This window comes from Aspergillus oryzae, chromosome 8 (genome assembly GCF_000184455.2).
Source record: "Aspergillus oryzae RIB40 DNA, chromosome 8".
Classification (NCBI taxonomy): Eukaryota; Fungi; Ascomycota; class Eurotiomycetes; order Eurotiales; family Aspergillaceae; genus Aspergillus; species Aspergillus oryzae.
The window spans coordinates 648331-665593 of NC_036442.1; the positions used below are offsets into that span (position 1 = coordinate 648331).

Here is a 17263-nt window from a genome sequence, read left to right on the forward strand (position 1 = left end):
TACTACACACCTCATGCCATCGGTTGCGAGTAGCATTATACACTCGGCAAGGGAAAAGGGAACAGAATCAATAATGCTCAACACACGCCCCATCCGCATCGGTAATGTCTCCGGTGCAACCGGCGACCACCCCCAGGCAATGTTGCGAATGGCGCAGCACGGTAACGTCGATGTCATCGTCGGAGACTGGTTATCGGAAATGAATATTGCATGGAATGCGATAACCAAATCACAAGACCCGGATTTGGGATATGAGCCTGGGTTTCTCGCCCAGTTAAGCGACTGCCTAGATATCGTTGTAGCAAAGGATATAAAAGTCGTCGCGAACGCTGGGGCGTTGAACACGTCATCCCTTATGCAGAAGGTTTGCGCACTATGCAAAGAGAGAGGGCATAGCAAAGTCATAGTGGCTTCAGTACTAGGAGACGATATCTCGGAGCCAATCCAGAAGAAGGAGCCTGGTTTCCAGGACTTACATCATCTGGACCACGACGAGTGGAAACTGAAGGATTGGCCATTGAAGCCACACTGTGCTGTGGCATACATTGGGGCTTGGGGTATTGTGGAAGCTCTAAATGCAGGCGCTGACATTGTCATATGTGGTCGTGTCACTGATGCTTCGCCAGTTATTAGCGCCGCGGCGTGGTGGTATAGGTGGCAGCGAGACGCTTGGGATGAGCTTGCCGGTGCACTGGTTGCTGGACGTATGTATGATTCCCTGCTTGATCTTACTGACATGTTACTTACCACAATTGCCATAGACCTCATTGAGTGTGGTCCGTATGTGACAGGTGCCAACTTCTCCGGCTTCAAGCCCTTGCTTCCCAACCTTGTCGACCTTTCCTTCCCCATCGCTGAAATCAGTCCTGATGGCAGTTGCATAATCACTAAGTGTGAAGCCTACGGTGGAGCAGTGACTAAGTTCAACACCATCGCCCAGCTACTTTACGAGCTACAAGGGGAGTTATATCTCAATCCAGACGTCGCAACCGACCTGCGAAATGTATCCGTAGACGAGATCGGCCCTGGTCGCGTCAGGGTTTATGGTGCCATTGGACAACCGCCACCACCGACGACAAAAGCCATGATAGCAGCGCCGGGAGGCTATCAAGCAGAAGCGATATTCTACATCAATGGTCTGGACGTGAACGAGAAAGCAGAGATGCTTCGAAATCAACTTGATCACGCTCTCCGTGGTAACGGCTTTTGCAAATTATCCATTGAACTCTACGGCTCACCTGCCATCAACCCGTCTAGTCAACAGGCGGGAACAGTATTTCTACGTATATTTACACAAGCGAGGAATATTGAGGACATCTCAGCAGAGAGATTCAAGACACTGATATATGCCCTGCGGATGCAAAGCTACCCAGGTATGCTACCCCTATATATTGTTTTAGAAGGGATATTCTAACGGAAGAAAGGATATCACATGAATCTTGACTTTCGGATGATGGATGCAAAACCATTCATGGAGGTCTTTCCAGCAGTTATTCCGCTTGACCTTCTATATCATCGAATCATTCTCTCCAATGGCATACAACAGGGTGCACCGTCTGCTCCAGTCACAAGAATATACCCGATCCAGAGACCTTCCTACGAGACCAAGATTCCCATACCTTTGAGTCAGTTCGGCGCGAAGGAGGCCGCCCCGTTGGGTAGTATAGTTCACGCCCGCTCAGGAGACAAAGGGGATAATTTTAACTTGGGCTTCTTTGTCCGAAACTCTGACGAGTACCCGTGGCTGCAATCATTCTTAACAGTGGATCGATTCAAAGAGCTACTTGGGGATGACTGGCCAAAAAGAGAGAATGAGCCTCGAGCGGAACGATGCGAGTTTCCAAAACTGTTAGCTGTTCACTTCAGAGTTCTAGACTTCTTAGATGGTGGCATTGCTAGTTCTAGTCGGATTGATGGGCTGGGCAAAGGGATAGGGGAATACTTAAGAAGTCGCGTGGTGGACATTCCGAAGAAGTTTTTAGAAAGAGGTTGGATCTAATTGACTGCGAACATGGCGTGCCAAGAAAATATATAGACTACATAGATCAATATGATGTTTTGATACAAATTGTATCCTCACCACATAGGAGGTATATTCATGTCTATGTCGCCGATCTCTCCTAGCCAATCGTGAAATAGCCGTCCGACTGGGTCATCTCCATGCCCTTCTAGCATCTGGAAGCGTCGGAGGTCATCGAAGCATTCCCGTAAAACGGAGTCAACGCCCAGGGAGTTCGAGGAGGGATCGCCTATGTCCCAGGAAGCTACTGGTGCAATGCCCGGTGTGGCGCTAACTGCTGTGTTATCTACCGATAATAATGGCTCGTCAGGTCCAAGCGCTGCTCGCTTGTGTTGGGCTGATGCTGAACCGGTGGTCTGGGAATGGTATTCAATGGCATCCGCGAGCATGGCATCAGTCAGACGGTTGAAGACATCATGGCAGTGCTTCGTCACGTTCCACCGTTCAGAGATACCGACTAATACATTCGAGCATGCTCTTGAGTCATGCACTATTTCAATTATGGTGGGATCGCTCTGAAGGAGGGAGAATATACTGCTGGGAGCCCGACGCTTGCGAGCTCGGAAGTGTCTACCCACGGCATAGACGTAGGACAGGCCGGCCATGAAAACAGAATGGAGAGTTATCCAAGTGTAGTTAATGCGCCGGGAGCGGTGAAGATGTGAATACAATGTGATGGACTGTTTCGCGGCGACGAATATGGTTTGTGGGACGCCCGCGTCCTGATGAGGCGATGATCCTAGTGCTGGTGATGGCCTATACAACATAAGGAGGGCATTATAATATAATAGCTCATACCATTCCCGGGCACGATAGCTGGACTGGTCTCCTAAAAGGGGGCTAGCCAGATCTATTTCTGGAAGCGCTAATGCCGCGGTTTCATTATGCCATTGAGCAAGATCATCGGCAAGTTTATCTCGAGCCACCAAGGCAGCGTCGCTTTGTGTTCGACCGGATATGTTGTGTAGTGCAGACAATATATCGCCACAGATTATTCGGTAGCGGACAATGTGAACAAACAACGCCGTGCGGGAGATGGATGACGAGGACTGGCGTTCTAAGTTTACATTATCATGACCTAAGACAGTGTCATGCTTAGAGTCAGGAAGGGCGACCTCTACGTCCTGTAGGTGTATGGCAAGAGGTCTTCCCAATGTAATACTTACGATTCTAGTTGGATGATGTCAGTTTCTATACCCAAGATAAACGAAGCTGTCTGTACCTATCCATCGCAACAACACACCAGAAGCATCGGCGACGAATCTCGCACTGTATGGTTGCATACGAAGTTTTGTCACTAGTGTTTGTGGTCTCGGTCGGCCGGTAAGCCTGCTCCCGATGCAGTCCCAGCTCGAAGCACATCCGGGAAGCAACACCAACGATGTGCCATAAGCCTGGCGAAAGTCAGATCAATCAACTACATCTATGAAAATTCTATAACTTACTTGTTGATGTGTCCTGGATCGAATTTGTCATCCTGTATTGACACAGTAACAGGAGCGCTTGAAGTGCTTGTACACCACCATCACGCATTACCTCGTTTAGTCTCTGTGTTGCCCGTATTTGATATGCTTCCGCATCAGGAAGTGCTTCGATGTTAAACTTGTGCACACTGGCGGTGGCTATAGCGAGGATCATATCAAATGCAAACGATGCAAAGGCATTTTGTTCCAAGAAGGAGGGGTCCTGATAGGCTTGGTCTAATGCGCAGAGGGCGGTCTCGCGATGGAGGAAAGGGTAGCAGAGATGGTCATGTTCAAAGTAGGCACGATGTAGATTACGCGCGACCTGCTCTGCAGGTAATGCCGGAGCCTCAGAAGAGGCAGTAGTAAGAGGTGAAACCGGTTGAAATCTACTCGATCTTCCTCGTGAATCCCCTTCGTGCGTACCCTGAGACCGGGAGCTGACCATAGTCGCACTGACCAAGCTAGCAAGGAACACACCGCTGGCGGAGCCTAGGAAGTGCTGCTCGCCCCCTGCCCCACTGGATAGAAAGGTGACTTCCTCTATGACCTCATTATCGTCCCTTTCTATTTCCTGCCGTCTAGCGGTAGCTTCCCCAAGCGCATCATCCAGTGCGGGCATCTCTGAATCCACCTCGTTACCATATTCATTGGCCTCACTTTGTGCAGCTGGAGAAGCATGGCTAGCTAGTTTTGCCTCTAAGGCGCGATTGGTGGCTTCGACATGTTTCAAGCGACGCTGCAATTTCTCCAGAAGTTGCTGATGGCCTTTCGTCCGATCGACATACTTGCAGGCAACTCCAGCTTTCTGGCATGGTCCACACGCCGGTAGCACTTTGTCGCGTTTTGACTTGCGCCGATGGCATCTGTCGCAAGCATGCATGTTTCAATGTCGCCTGCAGCCGCCAGACCGGAGTGTGCAAGTGTGATGGGACTCCGTTGTTTTCGGTCAAGTAAGCCGGCGAGTTTTAGTCCGAAAAGCCGGACACAATTAATCGTCGCTGCGGGGACGTTATAGACCAATGCCGAGGGCCCGGCTCTTCGCTAGTGGCGTTTACCCCGCGTTTTCTCCAGATTCAATCAGCGGTGGAAGTGAAGCGAAGCCCTAATTATGTGGGCTCGGACATTGTCCGTCGGTGACGGTCGCCGACGCCGACGAGGCCAAAACCTGAGTCAGGCTCCCTTTGAAGTACTTCATAAGTCTTGAGATTTTAGTACGCTATATATGATCATCAATTTTTACCGAGCTTCTTGGGCCCGTTTTCCATACGAACCCGCCCTGTAAAACAATGAGAGTACCCGACTCACCAGACTCTCGCTTTGATCCGAGAGACATGGCAGCACAAGACGAAAAGCCCCACGACCATGAAGTGGAGGAAGTCGAGAATGGCATCCACGTAGGTAACAATGCTTCCATGCCGACAGAGAATAGTAGATGGTGTTGACTGCGGCCCAGGACACTTCGAATAGCCCAGAAGCGGCACCCGCTTATGACACCGCCGCTGAAAAGGCTCTGGTCTGGAAACAAGACCTACGCATCGTACCCTTATCAGCATTTATCTATTTACTGTGCTACCTTGATCGCTCAAATATTGGTAAAAACATGAAGAGCACGCCCATTGAAAAACCCAGCTAAGCGTTATTGACTCCAGGAAATGCCAAGGTCTTGAACAAGGATACTGGAAATGATCTCCTCTCGGAAACAAATATGAGCAATTACCAGTACACGTATGTACTGTGTTCCTTGACTTGCTTGAGCACATGCTAACTGTCCCATTTCTAGGATTGCATTAATGGTCTTTCTCGTCGCATATGCACTGTTTGAGGTGCCCTCAAACTATTTGCTGAAGAAGTTGAGGCCTAGTGTATGTATCTATCATCCAGTTTGTTTTCCCTCGCACGCGCTAATCTAATATAGAGGTGGATTGCGTTCCTCATGTTTGCCTGGGGCGGCATCACAATGGGTTTGGGTGGCTCTCGCAATTTTGCGGATGTTACGGGCATTCGCTTCCTGCTCGGAGTCATTGAGGCTGGGCTGTTCCCTGGACTCGTATATTACCTAACATTTTGGTATTGTGTTTCAGAACGCTCTATACGTGTGGCACTAATTCTCGCCTCTGCTACACTAGCCGGCGCGTTTGGTGGTGCTATTGCTTATGGAGTTGGATATTTGAACCGCTCCCATGGTCTGTCGGCCTGGCGCTGGCTATTCATAATTGAAGGAGCTCCATCGTGTGCGTCAGCAATCCTTGTCTGGTTTCTCTTACCAGACTATCCAGAAACAGCGGGATGGCTGAACGCTGCAGAGCTCAACTTGGCAAAACACAGACTCCGGTTGGAAGGCTCCAAGAGTAGCGCTAAAACGATGAGCTGGTCTGACGCTAAGACTGTGCTGACTGATTGGCGATTATACGGCCATTACGCGGTATGTGTTCTATGCTTGCTTTCCTAACACTTACTAATATGTAGTAGATTTATTTTGGCATCTCAACTCCTTTCTCCAGTCTTTCACTCTTTACCCCATCTATTACTGCCGGGCTGGGATACGAGAATCTAGAAGCCCAACTGATGACTGTGCCACCTTATGCCGTTGCATATGTAGTAACGGTCGCAGTTTCATGGTCAGCCGACCACTTCAACGCGTATGCTAACTCTGACAACTGAACGTGAAATATACGCTAACTGAACCTTCGCATCGGAACAGACGCGGAATCCACGCAGCGATATTCTCATGCATCGGTGCTGTGGGCTTCTTGGCCTCTGCCGTCTTACCTGCAGATGCGTATCAGGTAAGGCTAATTCCATGCGGAGAAAAGCTAAGCTTCTAACATTATCGCAGCATCGGTATGGCTGCTTGATTGTGGCGGCCAGCGGTGCGTTTTCGTGCATTCCACCACTTCTTGGCTGGTTATCTTCCAACCTTCATTCCACTGCTGGAGCCGGACTGGCGATAGCGCTCAACATCTCTTTTGGTGCTCCTGGTCAGATCGTCGGGGTGTGGATTTACAAGGCGAATGAGGCTACGAGGGGGTACCCCACGGGCCATTGGACGAATGCTGCTTTACTATTTTTTGTCAGTGTTTCGTGCGTTGCGCTGCACATATACTATGTGGTTTTGAATAGGAAGCTACGGCGGAGCGGGCAGCCTAAAGCTTATGTTTATTGATAAGATTACTCTTCAATTCTAATATAAAGTGGTGAACATGTTCTAGCAACGGCGGAGCTTTTTTATTTCCATTTAGGAGCATTTACACTGGGCCTGCACCGCAATTGCCAATCTTTCTCTTGTACCACAATTCAAAAAGCGCGCTGCTACGCGTCTCATGTACACGGATCCAAAATGGCATGTAAGCTATGCAAATCCCAGCACTAATAGCACTAGTGTCGCTTGTTCCAGCATACTCTATTCAGATAAAAGATGGGAGGGTGTGGATCACTACTAGCCCAATGCCTCACAAAAAAGAATGAGTAATGTCGATAATAGATAGCAATTTGAATCCGGTTCCACTAATGTCGAGTCATGTTGAGACACAGTCAAAGTGACGGAAAGACATTCGTCAAATAATGAACTCAAATCAAATCGCTGGATTGATCCACGAGGAGTGACATATGTCTTGCTCGTCAGACATTGGAATTATCCCGCTTACCATTTTTTCCCTTCACAGCATACTTTTATACTGGCTGACATTCTTGAGAAGCGGATTCAACTGGTGGATGATGTGCGAACGCCATTCCGCAGCATCCCTTGCATCCCATCCCCATGTCACGTTCACCCACGACCCCTAGGAGGATCTCCCGACACCGGAATTGCACGCCGCTGTTATCTTGGACGGATCTAAGACACCAAATCTCTTACGCTGGTCGATCTCTCTTGCTGATTGGGATATATCCTTCTTCGCCCAGTATTGCTCCCCTATCCAACGAAATAGCCAACAAACAGAAGAACAGAAATAAAGCCAGATCCAAAGTAAACTTCTGTCAGCCTTTAAAGCCAGTTTTAACTTTCCTCAAATTGCTTAATACATGGAAACTTCGTGGATGTCAAAGGACGCAGCCACAACAACATTCCTAAGATAGCCAAGTATTCAAGCTAAGCCAATATTCTAGATAAGCTCATCATATAAAAGCATCCTCTGTGTAACGAAACACTGCTAAAAATTGTTTTTTTCCTTGACGACATCTGCGCCTGGCGCGCCCACAACAATTCTCATCCAACTTGAGATCCATTCCTTCAATCTCCTACGTTTATCTATTATACAACCCATAATCTCCCCTCCATGCATTTCTTCACAATCCTTGCTACCCTCTCCGGGACGGCCATCGCCTTCCCAACATGGGGCCGCTTCGTTAATGGCACCGCAAACGGCGAAGCAGATATCCACAAGACCACAGTTGGCGACAATAACATCGACAAGTCACGTAACAGCGCCGCAGTATCCTACGATGACCACTCTCCCTCTATGGATCTCAAGGACAGCAACAATGAAGATAACAGCAAGAGGCCAAGCTTGGGTAGCCTTCTGGAGAAGGCGAATGTGACTGTTGGTCCTCTCACTGGCGACTCTCCGCTCGTGTCGGGTCCGCTAATTTCACTTCCGTCGCCGCTTCTGTGAGTCGAGGTTAAGGCGTTAGTGTTATGGGTGTTCTAGTGGAACTTTTCGTCTATTGGGTGGGGGTTATCATGTCAAGATGAGGCATATCTTAATAATAGGTGGTTTATGGGAGGCCTTGGGCTGTTTGATATGGCGGCGAAACATATACTATCTACGGTCATTACTCAGGTTCCGGACGCTATGTTTAATTCATCGATGACAAGGAATATATCCTTGCGGTATGTAATATAGTGAACAATCACATTCTCTTACTTCAGACGCGAGGGCGCGTCACTTTCCATCAATGAATATAGCATTATTCAATCGGCGTAGAAAAGTCCACTAGCATGGCGAAGGACAACGTCTATGCAAGGGGCACGCTTGGCAAGATTAACCACAGCGAGGGATGTTCTTCTTTTCATGCATGAAAGTAATTCAAATAACAGATAAACTCTATTCAGGATCCACATAACTCAGTACCTGCCGCGCTTTCCTTACACCTGACTCATGTCCTTATCAGTAGAGATCTACAGATCTTGCCCTAGATCTACTAAGAAGGGAAGTATCCCGACAGCCGAGTGTTGCAACTTGCAAGCCCCTAGGAACCTCGAACCTTCCAATTAACTGATTTCTCAGTCAGTTCCTTATTGTACGAGAGTACTGTATTGATGTACTTATACTTCGTATGCACAAGGCTTGAGCAGCAAAAAGCCCTATGTTTAGTATCCTCCTACAAGATATATATCTCAGAAGTAACCCTGACTTTGCCGGACCTTTGCTTTAGTTCTAAAGTCCTTGAGTTGCTAAGTTGAGTCTAATAACTTATGATTACTAGTTCATTAAATCTTAGCCTTGCGCGAACCTGTTAATGCATCCCGTGTAGCCGTGATTAGGATAATTACTTTCACTGCACTGGCCTATGCATCCGGACAGATATATTAACCCTCAACATCCAATTGCCCTATTTCTCTTAACCTCGCCTTTCATACAAGACGAACACCAAAGTAAACATGACAATAAATTCCAATTTAAATATCAAAACCAGTCAATCATACCCTTGGACACAGAGTGAACAAGTACTTGCCGACGAAGCCACCATCTCCCCAATAACAGTCTCCGTATACGCCCACAACAAAGACGAATAATCCGAACAAAAGGCCAACCCAGTATAGAACGTATTCTTGGTTCCTTGAAGCGCAGACAGCTTTCTATAAAAACCATCCCGAACATCAATATTGGAAACCGACACTGTGGTTGGCGTATGGTCACCAAACACCACAATCTCGGGATCACCACCTGGAAAAGTCCCTTCTGTTCCCATGCGACGAAGGTCAGAAAGTATAAGATCCTTCGCTTGCTGCGCGGTGAAAGTGCTGTTGCCAATGATTTTGCTAACCAGGTATCCGTCGACACCGGGGTATTGCAATTCCAACTGGAATGGCGGCAGTGGGAGATTGCCTGGGGTATTGTCGGGGTCAGCGTTGACGAGCGTCGTGGCATTTGGCATTCCTGTGATCTTTACGACGGCAACGTAGTAGTTGACCCAGTTCCATTTCTGGAAGAGGGAAGATTCGGGCCTGACAAGGTCGAATCCGTTTAAGGATTCTATAATCGGGACAAAAGTGACGAGAAGCTGTTTAGCCTTGATAAGTTTGCGGATGCCGTTGGCACTTTGTACGAAGATGTTGATACCAGACTCTGATCGTTCAGTTTCGATCACACTAGTCTCGTAAAAGATATCGGACCCGAGGATTTCTGAGGCCCTGTTGTAGACTTCGTACATGCCATTCTTGGGCGTAATGTATCCACCCTGAAGGAGTGAGTCAACCTGCGGGAGACCGCAGAGCTGGAGGACACGAAGTAGTGGAGCTTGGAGGATGTTTCCGGCACCATGGGCAAATATTTTGACGACTTGGAGAGAGCCCTCAATACCGGCTTTCTTCACAAAGTCGCCAAAAGGCTGCAGAAGCTCGTCGGGAACGGGGTCAGGCAGGTTATAAAGCCCATCCTTTAGATAGCTGAATTTTTCGATAGCCGCGCGGTATACTTTTGCAGCCTCAACGACAGAAGGGATCCCAGACGGAGGAGGCACTTTCTTCCCAGTTCTGAAGTTGACATATTCAGTGGTCTGGGCGCTTGGCAGAAGAGGTTTATAGTCCACTGCCAGACGCTTAAGGTACTTTCGACTTAGCTCGTCGTTGAAGACTCCTTCTACGCCGTAGTCGATGTACTGGTTGTTGCCAAGGTAGAGCGTTTCAGTGTGACCTCCTAGGATCTTATGCCGCTCAACGACTACCACGCTTTTCGCTTTGTCCTTCAAGCTGATTGCTGCATATGTGCCTGTGGACCCACCGCCAAGGATACATATATCCCGGATGACGATATCATCAGGTGCAAAATCCTGCTCGTTAATAGCTCCCACGAAGGATAAGATTGCCACTGTCCCAAGTAGAAGCCGGGCAATAATAGATGAAAAGCCCATTTTGATGTGTATGAAGGGGTATGGCAGCAAATCGCCCAGTACGAGAATGTGACTTAAATGCAAGAAGAGAAACGGAAAGCGACCTGTTGAAATGCAAGTCTTCTGTTTGTGACTATATGAAGACCTGAAAGGGCTCCGAGTTAACCAAAGTTCGCTCTGGCTTGCATCACTGTAAAGGAAGATTTGCATGCAGTGCAGCCAGATTGGCGAAAGTCTCTTCAATATTGAGTCCAATTCACCGTTAGATAACCACACATTGATGGTCTCAATATTATTATTCACGGTCGAGAGTCGAGAGCTTGGTTTGGCTGTGCACGCCTTGTATAATTTCAATTGTGCTAGCACCTCTGGATAGGTGAATTGTATGGGAATGGGAAAATCTGTCGGGACAGGATGACATTCTTCGAGCTTTGGACAGATAGCTTATGAAACGAGCTGTAGACATGAAATTGAGGATAAGTGAAACTCTCCTTGTCAACATATAATGAGTGAAGAATATGGCATTCAGCAGCGCTCTAAAGGGCCTAGACCTGGTGTGAAAGATGTGATTGATTTCGAAAGGCATCTCGATCCACTTGGAATCATGGTAAGGGGTTTGTATACGTTACTCAAGAAAAGAAATAAAGAGTTTAAAATAATAGCAATGAGGTAGTTCAGATATATGTTGTTCGATAGCTCAATCCATTAGCTTGAAATATCACTATTACAGTAATAAAAGGCATGAAGCAGAAATAAGAGAAATTTTATATCTATTTCAAGGCTACTAGTGAGAAACATTCCCTATACATAATTAACCTGTAGTGCACGTCGAAACAATCGAATTTCCCTTTTCGCTACCAGGAAGTTTTCGTACCTTGTCATAATGTCGTCAGCTGAATCAGGTGTATATCAGCTTCTTGTTCTTTTTCTTTTTCTGTGCGCGAAACATTCAACACAGGTCAGAGCTTCTTTCTCTCAAACCAGGACCAAATAGCATTTCCCTTATCGCCTGTTGAAATCGAGGACGTGGATGCGCTCGTGCGAAACGTCGAATTTCCTGCGCAGTTACATAGCCCACTGCGTCGCTTGATGTTCCCACACTCGGCAGAGCAGCAGTGGAAGTATAGGGAAGACGAAATAAGATGGGTAACTGAGGGTATTTATCAGGCACTTGATCTACAAGACGAAATCCTATATAAAGCTTGTGGAGCAGACGGACAACCTGTTGGAATCATAGGCTGGACTACCAGCTCGCATTTCTTTTCAAAGGGCATGAAGTATGGAGAGCAATGTATCCAAGAGGGCCCGATAATCAAGTGCGAAGAAAGGCAGGGTAGAAGAATGAGACATCACAACAGCTGGACGCCCCCCTCCTTGGATGTATCCTCATGGCGTAATGTCTCGAAAATGCTCAGAAAAGAGAGGCAAAGAGTCTTGCAAGGCTGGAAAGGCAATGGGATATACAGTAAGCCGTCAACAAGCGAAAGCTTTCTCTAGCTTTGTTGACCCGTCTGCCCTAGGGATCGTGTTTATGGCTGTGGCTCCACATCATCAACGACAGGGCGTTGGTTCTACGCTCCTGAAGATGCTCTGTGATTATGTGGACGAGTATGAACTTGATATCTTTATTATATCCTCGCCAGATGGTATTCGGGTGTACTCTAAATTTTGATTTCGAGTTGTCGGGGTCGTAGAAACAGAACAGGGAAATTTTACTAGCATGCTACGGACTGCAGGCGTGAGTACTAAAATGCATGGAATTATTTTTGGGAAGAATCGAGCTAGCTAAGTGCGATTTTTGAAAAAGTTGTCATTTTTCCGAAAGTAGCGTTTGTCAGTTGATAATGCGGGCAGCCTCTTGAAGGGATGCTAGCGGTTTAAAAACTTTGGAGATATAAGAGGTCCTTTCTCGAGTCGGCAAGATCCCAAGATATAGAACTGAGAGAAAGGACTTATTACAGTTTAATCGTGAGCTCAGGTCAGCTAGGTGCTTCTAGAGCCGCACTCAGGCCTTAAGCAAAAGTAAAGCAAAAAGCAAAGGAACGAAAAGAGGGAAAATACAAACGAAAAAAAAAAGAAAACAAAAAAAAAAAAAAGCAAAATCCATAAATTGAAAGATACGAAAAGCAAAGAAGAACAAGAAATCTACTGCAGATCGGCAAGTTTCTTTCCATGTTTAGCCGGTCTAGGCCATTATCCAACACTTGAAGTCTGCAGCTAAGCCTCACCTATCACACTAGTCGTGCACCTCCACTTGGCGCACAAACTGTCAGCGCTTACCGAGTCATTTCGTCTGGAGAGCAGCAGTTGAAAACCAGCGATGGTGTACATGATGAAGTTCAAAACAGGGAGAGACGAAAATAATCATTTCACGCAATAACCCCGTCAAACCCTATGGCTCAGCAACAGCCATCCCGTCGTGTTCTGGACTGGATCAAGCAACAACACGCCGAAGCGGGGGACGCTTCACGTAGGACGCGTAAGCTAAAGGCAAGACCTCGAAACTCGCTGGAGGATATCCTGCAAAATGATCCAGCCGCGTCTGGCAGAACACCTCAGCAGATTCCACTGCCCGGATCTCGCGATGGGTCAGCGACTGCCAGTGACCAGAGGGAACGAGGTCGAAATGCCGCGAAATCTTCCCTGGAGCTAATTGAACACGAGGACACATTCATACTACCTTCGTCTATTCCATTGCCACCATCATTGCCGCCCTCACCAAAACTACCTCCAGTACTAGAACAGGCGACCGAGAATCCGCCGAAGAAACGCCAAACTTATGCTGAAATTCTGGACCGCGCAGGGGGTGTATTCGACCACATCAAAAATGGCAATGTCCGCAAGGTTCCACGAGTGGAGAGAACGTCAATCACACTCTATGAGTACTACAGCGATAACACGGCCTCGAGTGTAGAGATTGAGGACCCTGAATTTATATCCAACTATAGCGACGCGCCTCAGGGGTTGAGCGGGCGCGTGTTTATCGTCGAAGATCTGTCAGAACGTACTATCCACGCCTTGGGGGAGGCCTTCGGAGTCACGCCAGAATTCTTCGAAGAGCATTTGTTGAATTCTGGGTACGGCGGTGCTCAGTATGATGATCCGCCGGCGCGGTCATGGAAGACAGCTGGATTGAATAAGTCGTACGTGTCAATCCAGTGGGTTCGGCCCATGTATCGTCGTCAACCACTATTCTCCAGCCGCGACCGGGAAGACCTACTTGATTTGGATCATGATGGGTTGGATTATATATCCGGAAACTCGATCTTTAGTCTCAAAGCAGAGACAAATATCTTTCGTCCCGAGTGGGACCTACGTGTTGATCCGCGGCGGACAGCAAAGGAGACGAGAGAGTTTGGCTTAGTCGAACGGGCATCAATTTGGAAGAAGAAGGCTAAGAATAGGGATTATGAGATTGGTAGGCGATTGTCATTCTTGTCGGCTCTGTACTTGGGGAACTGAGCGAAAGTCTAGTTATTGTACTGCTTGATCCTCTGCCGGCAATTAGTTATAGCCATGATCAGACGCAGGTCATCCCAAAGATCGATATGAACTCCGACAGTGATCACGATTATCGTGATGCTAGTGATAGTGATGGAGCAGGAACTCGACCAATTTTGATAATCGAGGGTGATGATGGCGTCGAGGCCCTGGCGATCCCAATCGAGAACCCACGGCGAGAGAGAACCGGACGTCGGGTATTCGACTGGCTACTTAGGCGGAAGAGGCCCGAAGTACATAGAACAAAAGTGAATCTTGAGAGAACCATCCAGGTTTTGGTCAAGCAGATGGCTTCACGGAAACCCGTTACTATCGATCTGGAGGAGGCTATTGTGACAGGCGATCTCTTGGCGACTCTCCAGGATGAGCTCAACGAGACTAGGTCTACCCAGCAGGAAATTCACCATATGGTAGAGAAAAAGACTGCGCCAGTCAGTCTGCTCGATACACTGTTCGAGATCATTCGCCAGGATACTTTGACCCTGCTCCGGGTGCTCAACGAGATCTTGAGCGACATGGAGGTCGATATCCTGGATGACACGAAAATGGAGGATCGATTAACATTGTGGCGTCAACTCTTAACTAAAGCCGAGCGAGAGCTGTTGGATCTGATTGCCTCTATTAAGGAATTTCTGGCGTTCTTTGGTATCACACACCCTGCCAATACATCTCCAGCAGCATCCGATGAGAGCTCAGATATCTTACGAAGCGTATCAGATCTTTTTGACCAAATCAACCAGATGCTTGCCCGGCTCCGACGTGCATCTTCCTCATTGACATCCAACATGGGTCTTCTGGACAGCCGACGTTCCATTGACGAGGCACACGCCGTAACGCGACTCACTGAGCTGGCGTTCATCTTCATCCCACTCTCGTTTTCAGCATCCGTTTTTGGCATGCAGATCGAGCCCTTCGAAGACTCAGCGCCCGTGTGGAAATTTTTCGTTGTCGCAAGTACCGTAACAACTTTTGCCTACCTGATGCGACTGACAATGCGCAGCCAATGGCTAGCAAGTTTGAAGCAGAATGTGAAGCAGGATGTTAGACGGTACGCAGAACAACACAGCATTCCTGTGCAGGTCAGATCTCTATCAATGTTGCTGCTCCTGCGGTGGTTCGGGAGTGTACTCAACCGGAGCGGGAAGGCAACCTGGTCATGGATAAACAAGACGAGTCGCAAGGCTGGAACGGAGTTATGGCAGGTGATCGGATTCCCAGTCGGTCTCATTCTGATTACCGGTATTGTTGCCGTTGCACCCATAGCCGTACTCTGGACTCGGAATATGGACCAGGGCGTGCAGGGTACAGTTACCGCTGCGATTATGCTTGCCATCCTAGGACTGGTTGGCATACCATATTGGCGCAATTCCGATCCAGACTTTCGCTATGCACTCCCCAGGGTCATCCTGCGTTTGTTTGAGCGTATTCCGCCAACAACCCGCTTGATACTTATCTGGGCTCTTGGAATCATGGCCTTCGTTGCAATCCCGCTTGCATTGATATGGACGCGTCCATTGGCTTCAGGTATTAAAGCCGGCTTGACTGCGGCTATTGTGGTGATTTTGGTCACTGGTGTCGGGTTTCTAGTCATGCAGCTTTTGTACTCTAGGGCTTTAAACATATCGCGGGGGACTACAATTAGCTCTTCGGAGGGCACATCCGTCTCTGCAGAGCCTGTTGTACAGGATTTGCGTATCTAGAATCTACGATCCTTCAGCAACTAGTATATATTTGATAATATATTGCCCTTTTGACCTAGAGCCTCTTCAATCAAAGACCAAAACCCCTACCCCAATGAACAAAAATGGACATGAAACTACTCCTCCGTCAATTGACGGAGAAGACTAATACTCATAATCATAACCAGCAATGCCAGAGCAACAACCCCAAGACAGACTACGGCAGCCCACCCGAGAACCATTGCCGCCGTCCCAACATGGCTCTCGATGGCCCCATACGTAAGACTCTCCGACATGGTTCCTGCAGCACTGCTGTTGATGTGCTGCCAGAGGATTGAGATCAAGGCGAATATGAATCCCAATGTACTCATACCTAGTGCAGCCTGCGAGACTCGCCGTGAGGGGAAGGGCTTGACTTCGCGCTCGGAGCCGTCCTCGTCGACTTCCTCGTGCCAGCCTGGGAATGTGGCTAATGCGAGTAAACAAATGAATGCCACGGCGACGGCGATGAATCTGGTATTCCTTGTTAGGCTATCCGCTTGTTTGGTAACATACGATTATGGGTTACAAAGCATCTTCACAAGGGCATGGTGACAGAATAATATTGAAGAAGTCGAAGAAAAGAGAGAAAAAGAGAAGGGGAAGTTGAAATAATATCGGGAAACTCACATCAACCCGTCAAACACAATCGTCTCCTTGAAATTCTTCGCAATCCAAATCAAATTCAGTGGATCGGCAGTATCATTACTGCCCTGCAATCCCTGATCCTTGACCATACTGGCCAAAGCTGCCGCATTACTAGAACAGAATTGCGCGCCGTCACTCCGAGTCAAGCAGAGACCCATGTACCCAGCCCGCACTTCTTGAATCGTAGTATTGCGTGGTTGCGATAAATTGTAGACCTTTTCAGCAATGCTGGGATTAATGAATGAGGGGTCGTTAGGGGTCGATGTACTAGCATTTCTATACTTGAGGGAGACTAGATAGATATTATTCATGCCGTTGGAGGATGTGCATCCCGCGAGGAGGACAGCTGGTGGGTTGATCAGCCATCGCGTAGGAGAAATGTGAGGAAGTTTATGGTCCGAAAAAAATAAAGATCTAGTATAGGATTGAGAAACTCTTACATAAGAGGATAATTGCAACTGTACAGACACCCATCAGAATATGGTGGTACGCGATGAAAGGGACAAATCCTATAAACGCGAATTGTCAGTTGAGCCCCGCACGGCTGGATAACATGGGAGTTCATACTGGTGAGGCTGCTTCGAATCCCCATCTTGCCGTACACTATCCAACTGGCGGGGTACAACAGGTAGTAAAATTTATAAATTTAACTAACATGCGATATTACACAGGCAAAAACCAAAACTCATGTGATTACGTGCAAAGCACACAATAACTGACCGAAGTGGAAGAAGAGTTATGAGGAACGCGTCAATTCTTCACCCGGGATTAGACTATTTGCGTTTTCCTCGTAAGCACCGAAAGAGGGGCTGGAGCCGATTACTCGGCTTTTCGTCCTAGTTAAGCAGCTCTGATTCGTG

The 17263-nt window shown here is 47.8% G+C and overlaps 6 protein-coding genes across 6 annotated transcripts; 4 read left to right on the forward strand and 2 right to left on the reverse strand.

The window, feature by feature from the left end:
- Positions 1-73: 73 nt before the first annotated feature.
- Positions 74-3869, forward strand: AO090103000241 (acyclic terpene utilization AtuA family protein; the record flags this gene model as incomplete). The annotated part of the gene is made up of 4 exons (XM_023233374.1): positions 74-704; positions 762-1373; positions 1425-1988; positions 3820-3869. 4 exons carry the CDS (start codon positions 74-76, stop codon positions 3867-3869), a joined length of 1857 nt encoding a protein of 618 aa, XP_023093873.1.
- Positions 3870-4918: 1049 nt separating this feature from the next.
- Positions 4919-6649, forward strand: AO090103000240 (uncharacterized protein; the record flags this gene model as incomplete). The annotated part of the gene is made up of 7 exons (XM_023233375.1): positions 4919-5078; positions 5121-5211; positions 5267-5348; positions 5402-5908; positions 5956-6125; positions 6188-6272; positions 6323-6649. The coding sequence occupies 7 exons, from the start codon at positions 4919-4921 to the stop codon at positions 6647-6649; spliced, it is 1422 nt and encodes a 473-aa protein (XP_023093872.1).
- Positions 6650-7760: 1111 nt separating this feature from the next.
- Positions 7761-8503, forward strand: AO090103000239 (uncharacterized protein; the record flags this gene model as incomplete). Its single annotated transcript, XM_023233376.1, has 3 exons — positions 7761-8092; positions 8195-8314; positions 8422-8503. The coding sequence occupies 3 exons, from the start codon at positions 7761-7763 to the stop codon at positions 8501-8503; spliced, it is 534 nt and encodes a 177-aa protein (XP_023093871.1).
- A 617-nt stretch (positions 8504-9120) lies between these two features.
- Positions 9121-10557, reverse strand: AO090103000238 (uncharacterized protein; the record flags this gene model as incomplete). Its single annotated transcript, XM_001826774.1, has 1 exon — positions 9121-10557. The coding sequence occupies one exon, from the start codon at positions 10555-10557 to the stop codon at positions 9121-9123; it is 1437 nt and encodes a 478-aa protein (XP_001826826.1).
- Positions 10558-12930: 2373 nt separating this feature from the next.
- AO090103000235 (uncharacterized protein) lies at positions 12931-15737 on the forward strand (the record flags this gene model as incomplete). The annotated part of the gene is made up of 2 exons (XM_001826773.1): positions 12931-13954; positions 14011-15737. 2 exons carry the CDS (start codon positions 12931-12933, stop codon positions 15735-15737), a joined length of 2751 nt encoding a protein of 916 aa, XP_001826825.1.
- A 116-nt stretch (positions 15738-15853) lies between these two features.
- On the reverse strand, positions 15854-16995 carry AO090103000234 (Fig1 domain-containing protein; the record flags this gene model as incomplete). Its single annotated transcript, XM_023233377.1, has 3 exons — positions 15854-16229; positions 16386-16817; positions 16844-16995. The coding sequence occupies 3 exons, from the start codon at positions 16993-16995 to the stop codon at positions 15854-15856; spliced, it is 960 nt and encodes a 319-aa protein (XP_023093870.1).
- Positions 16996-17263: the final 268 nt, after the last annotated feature.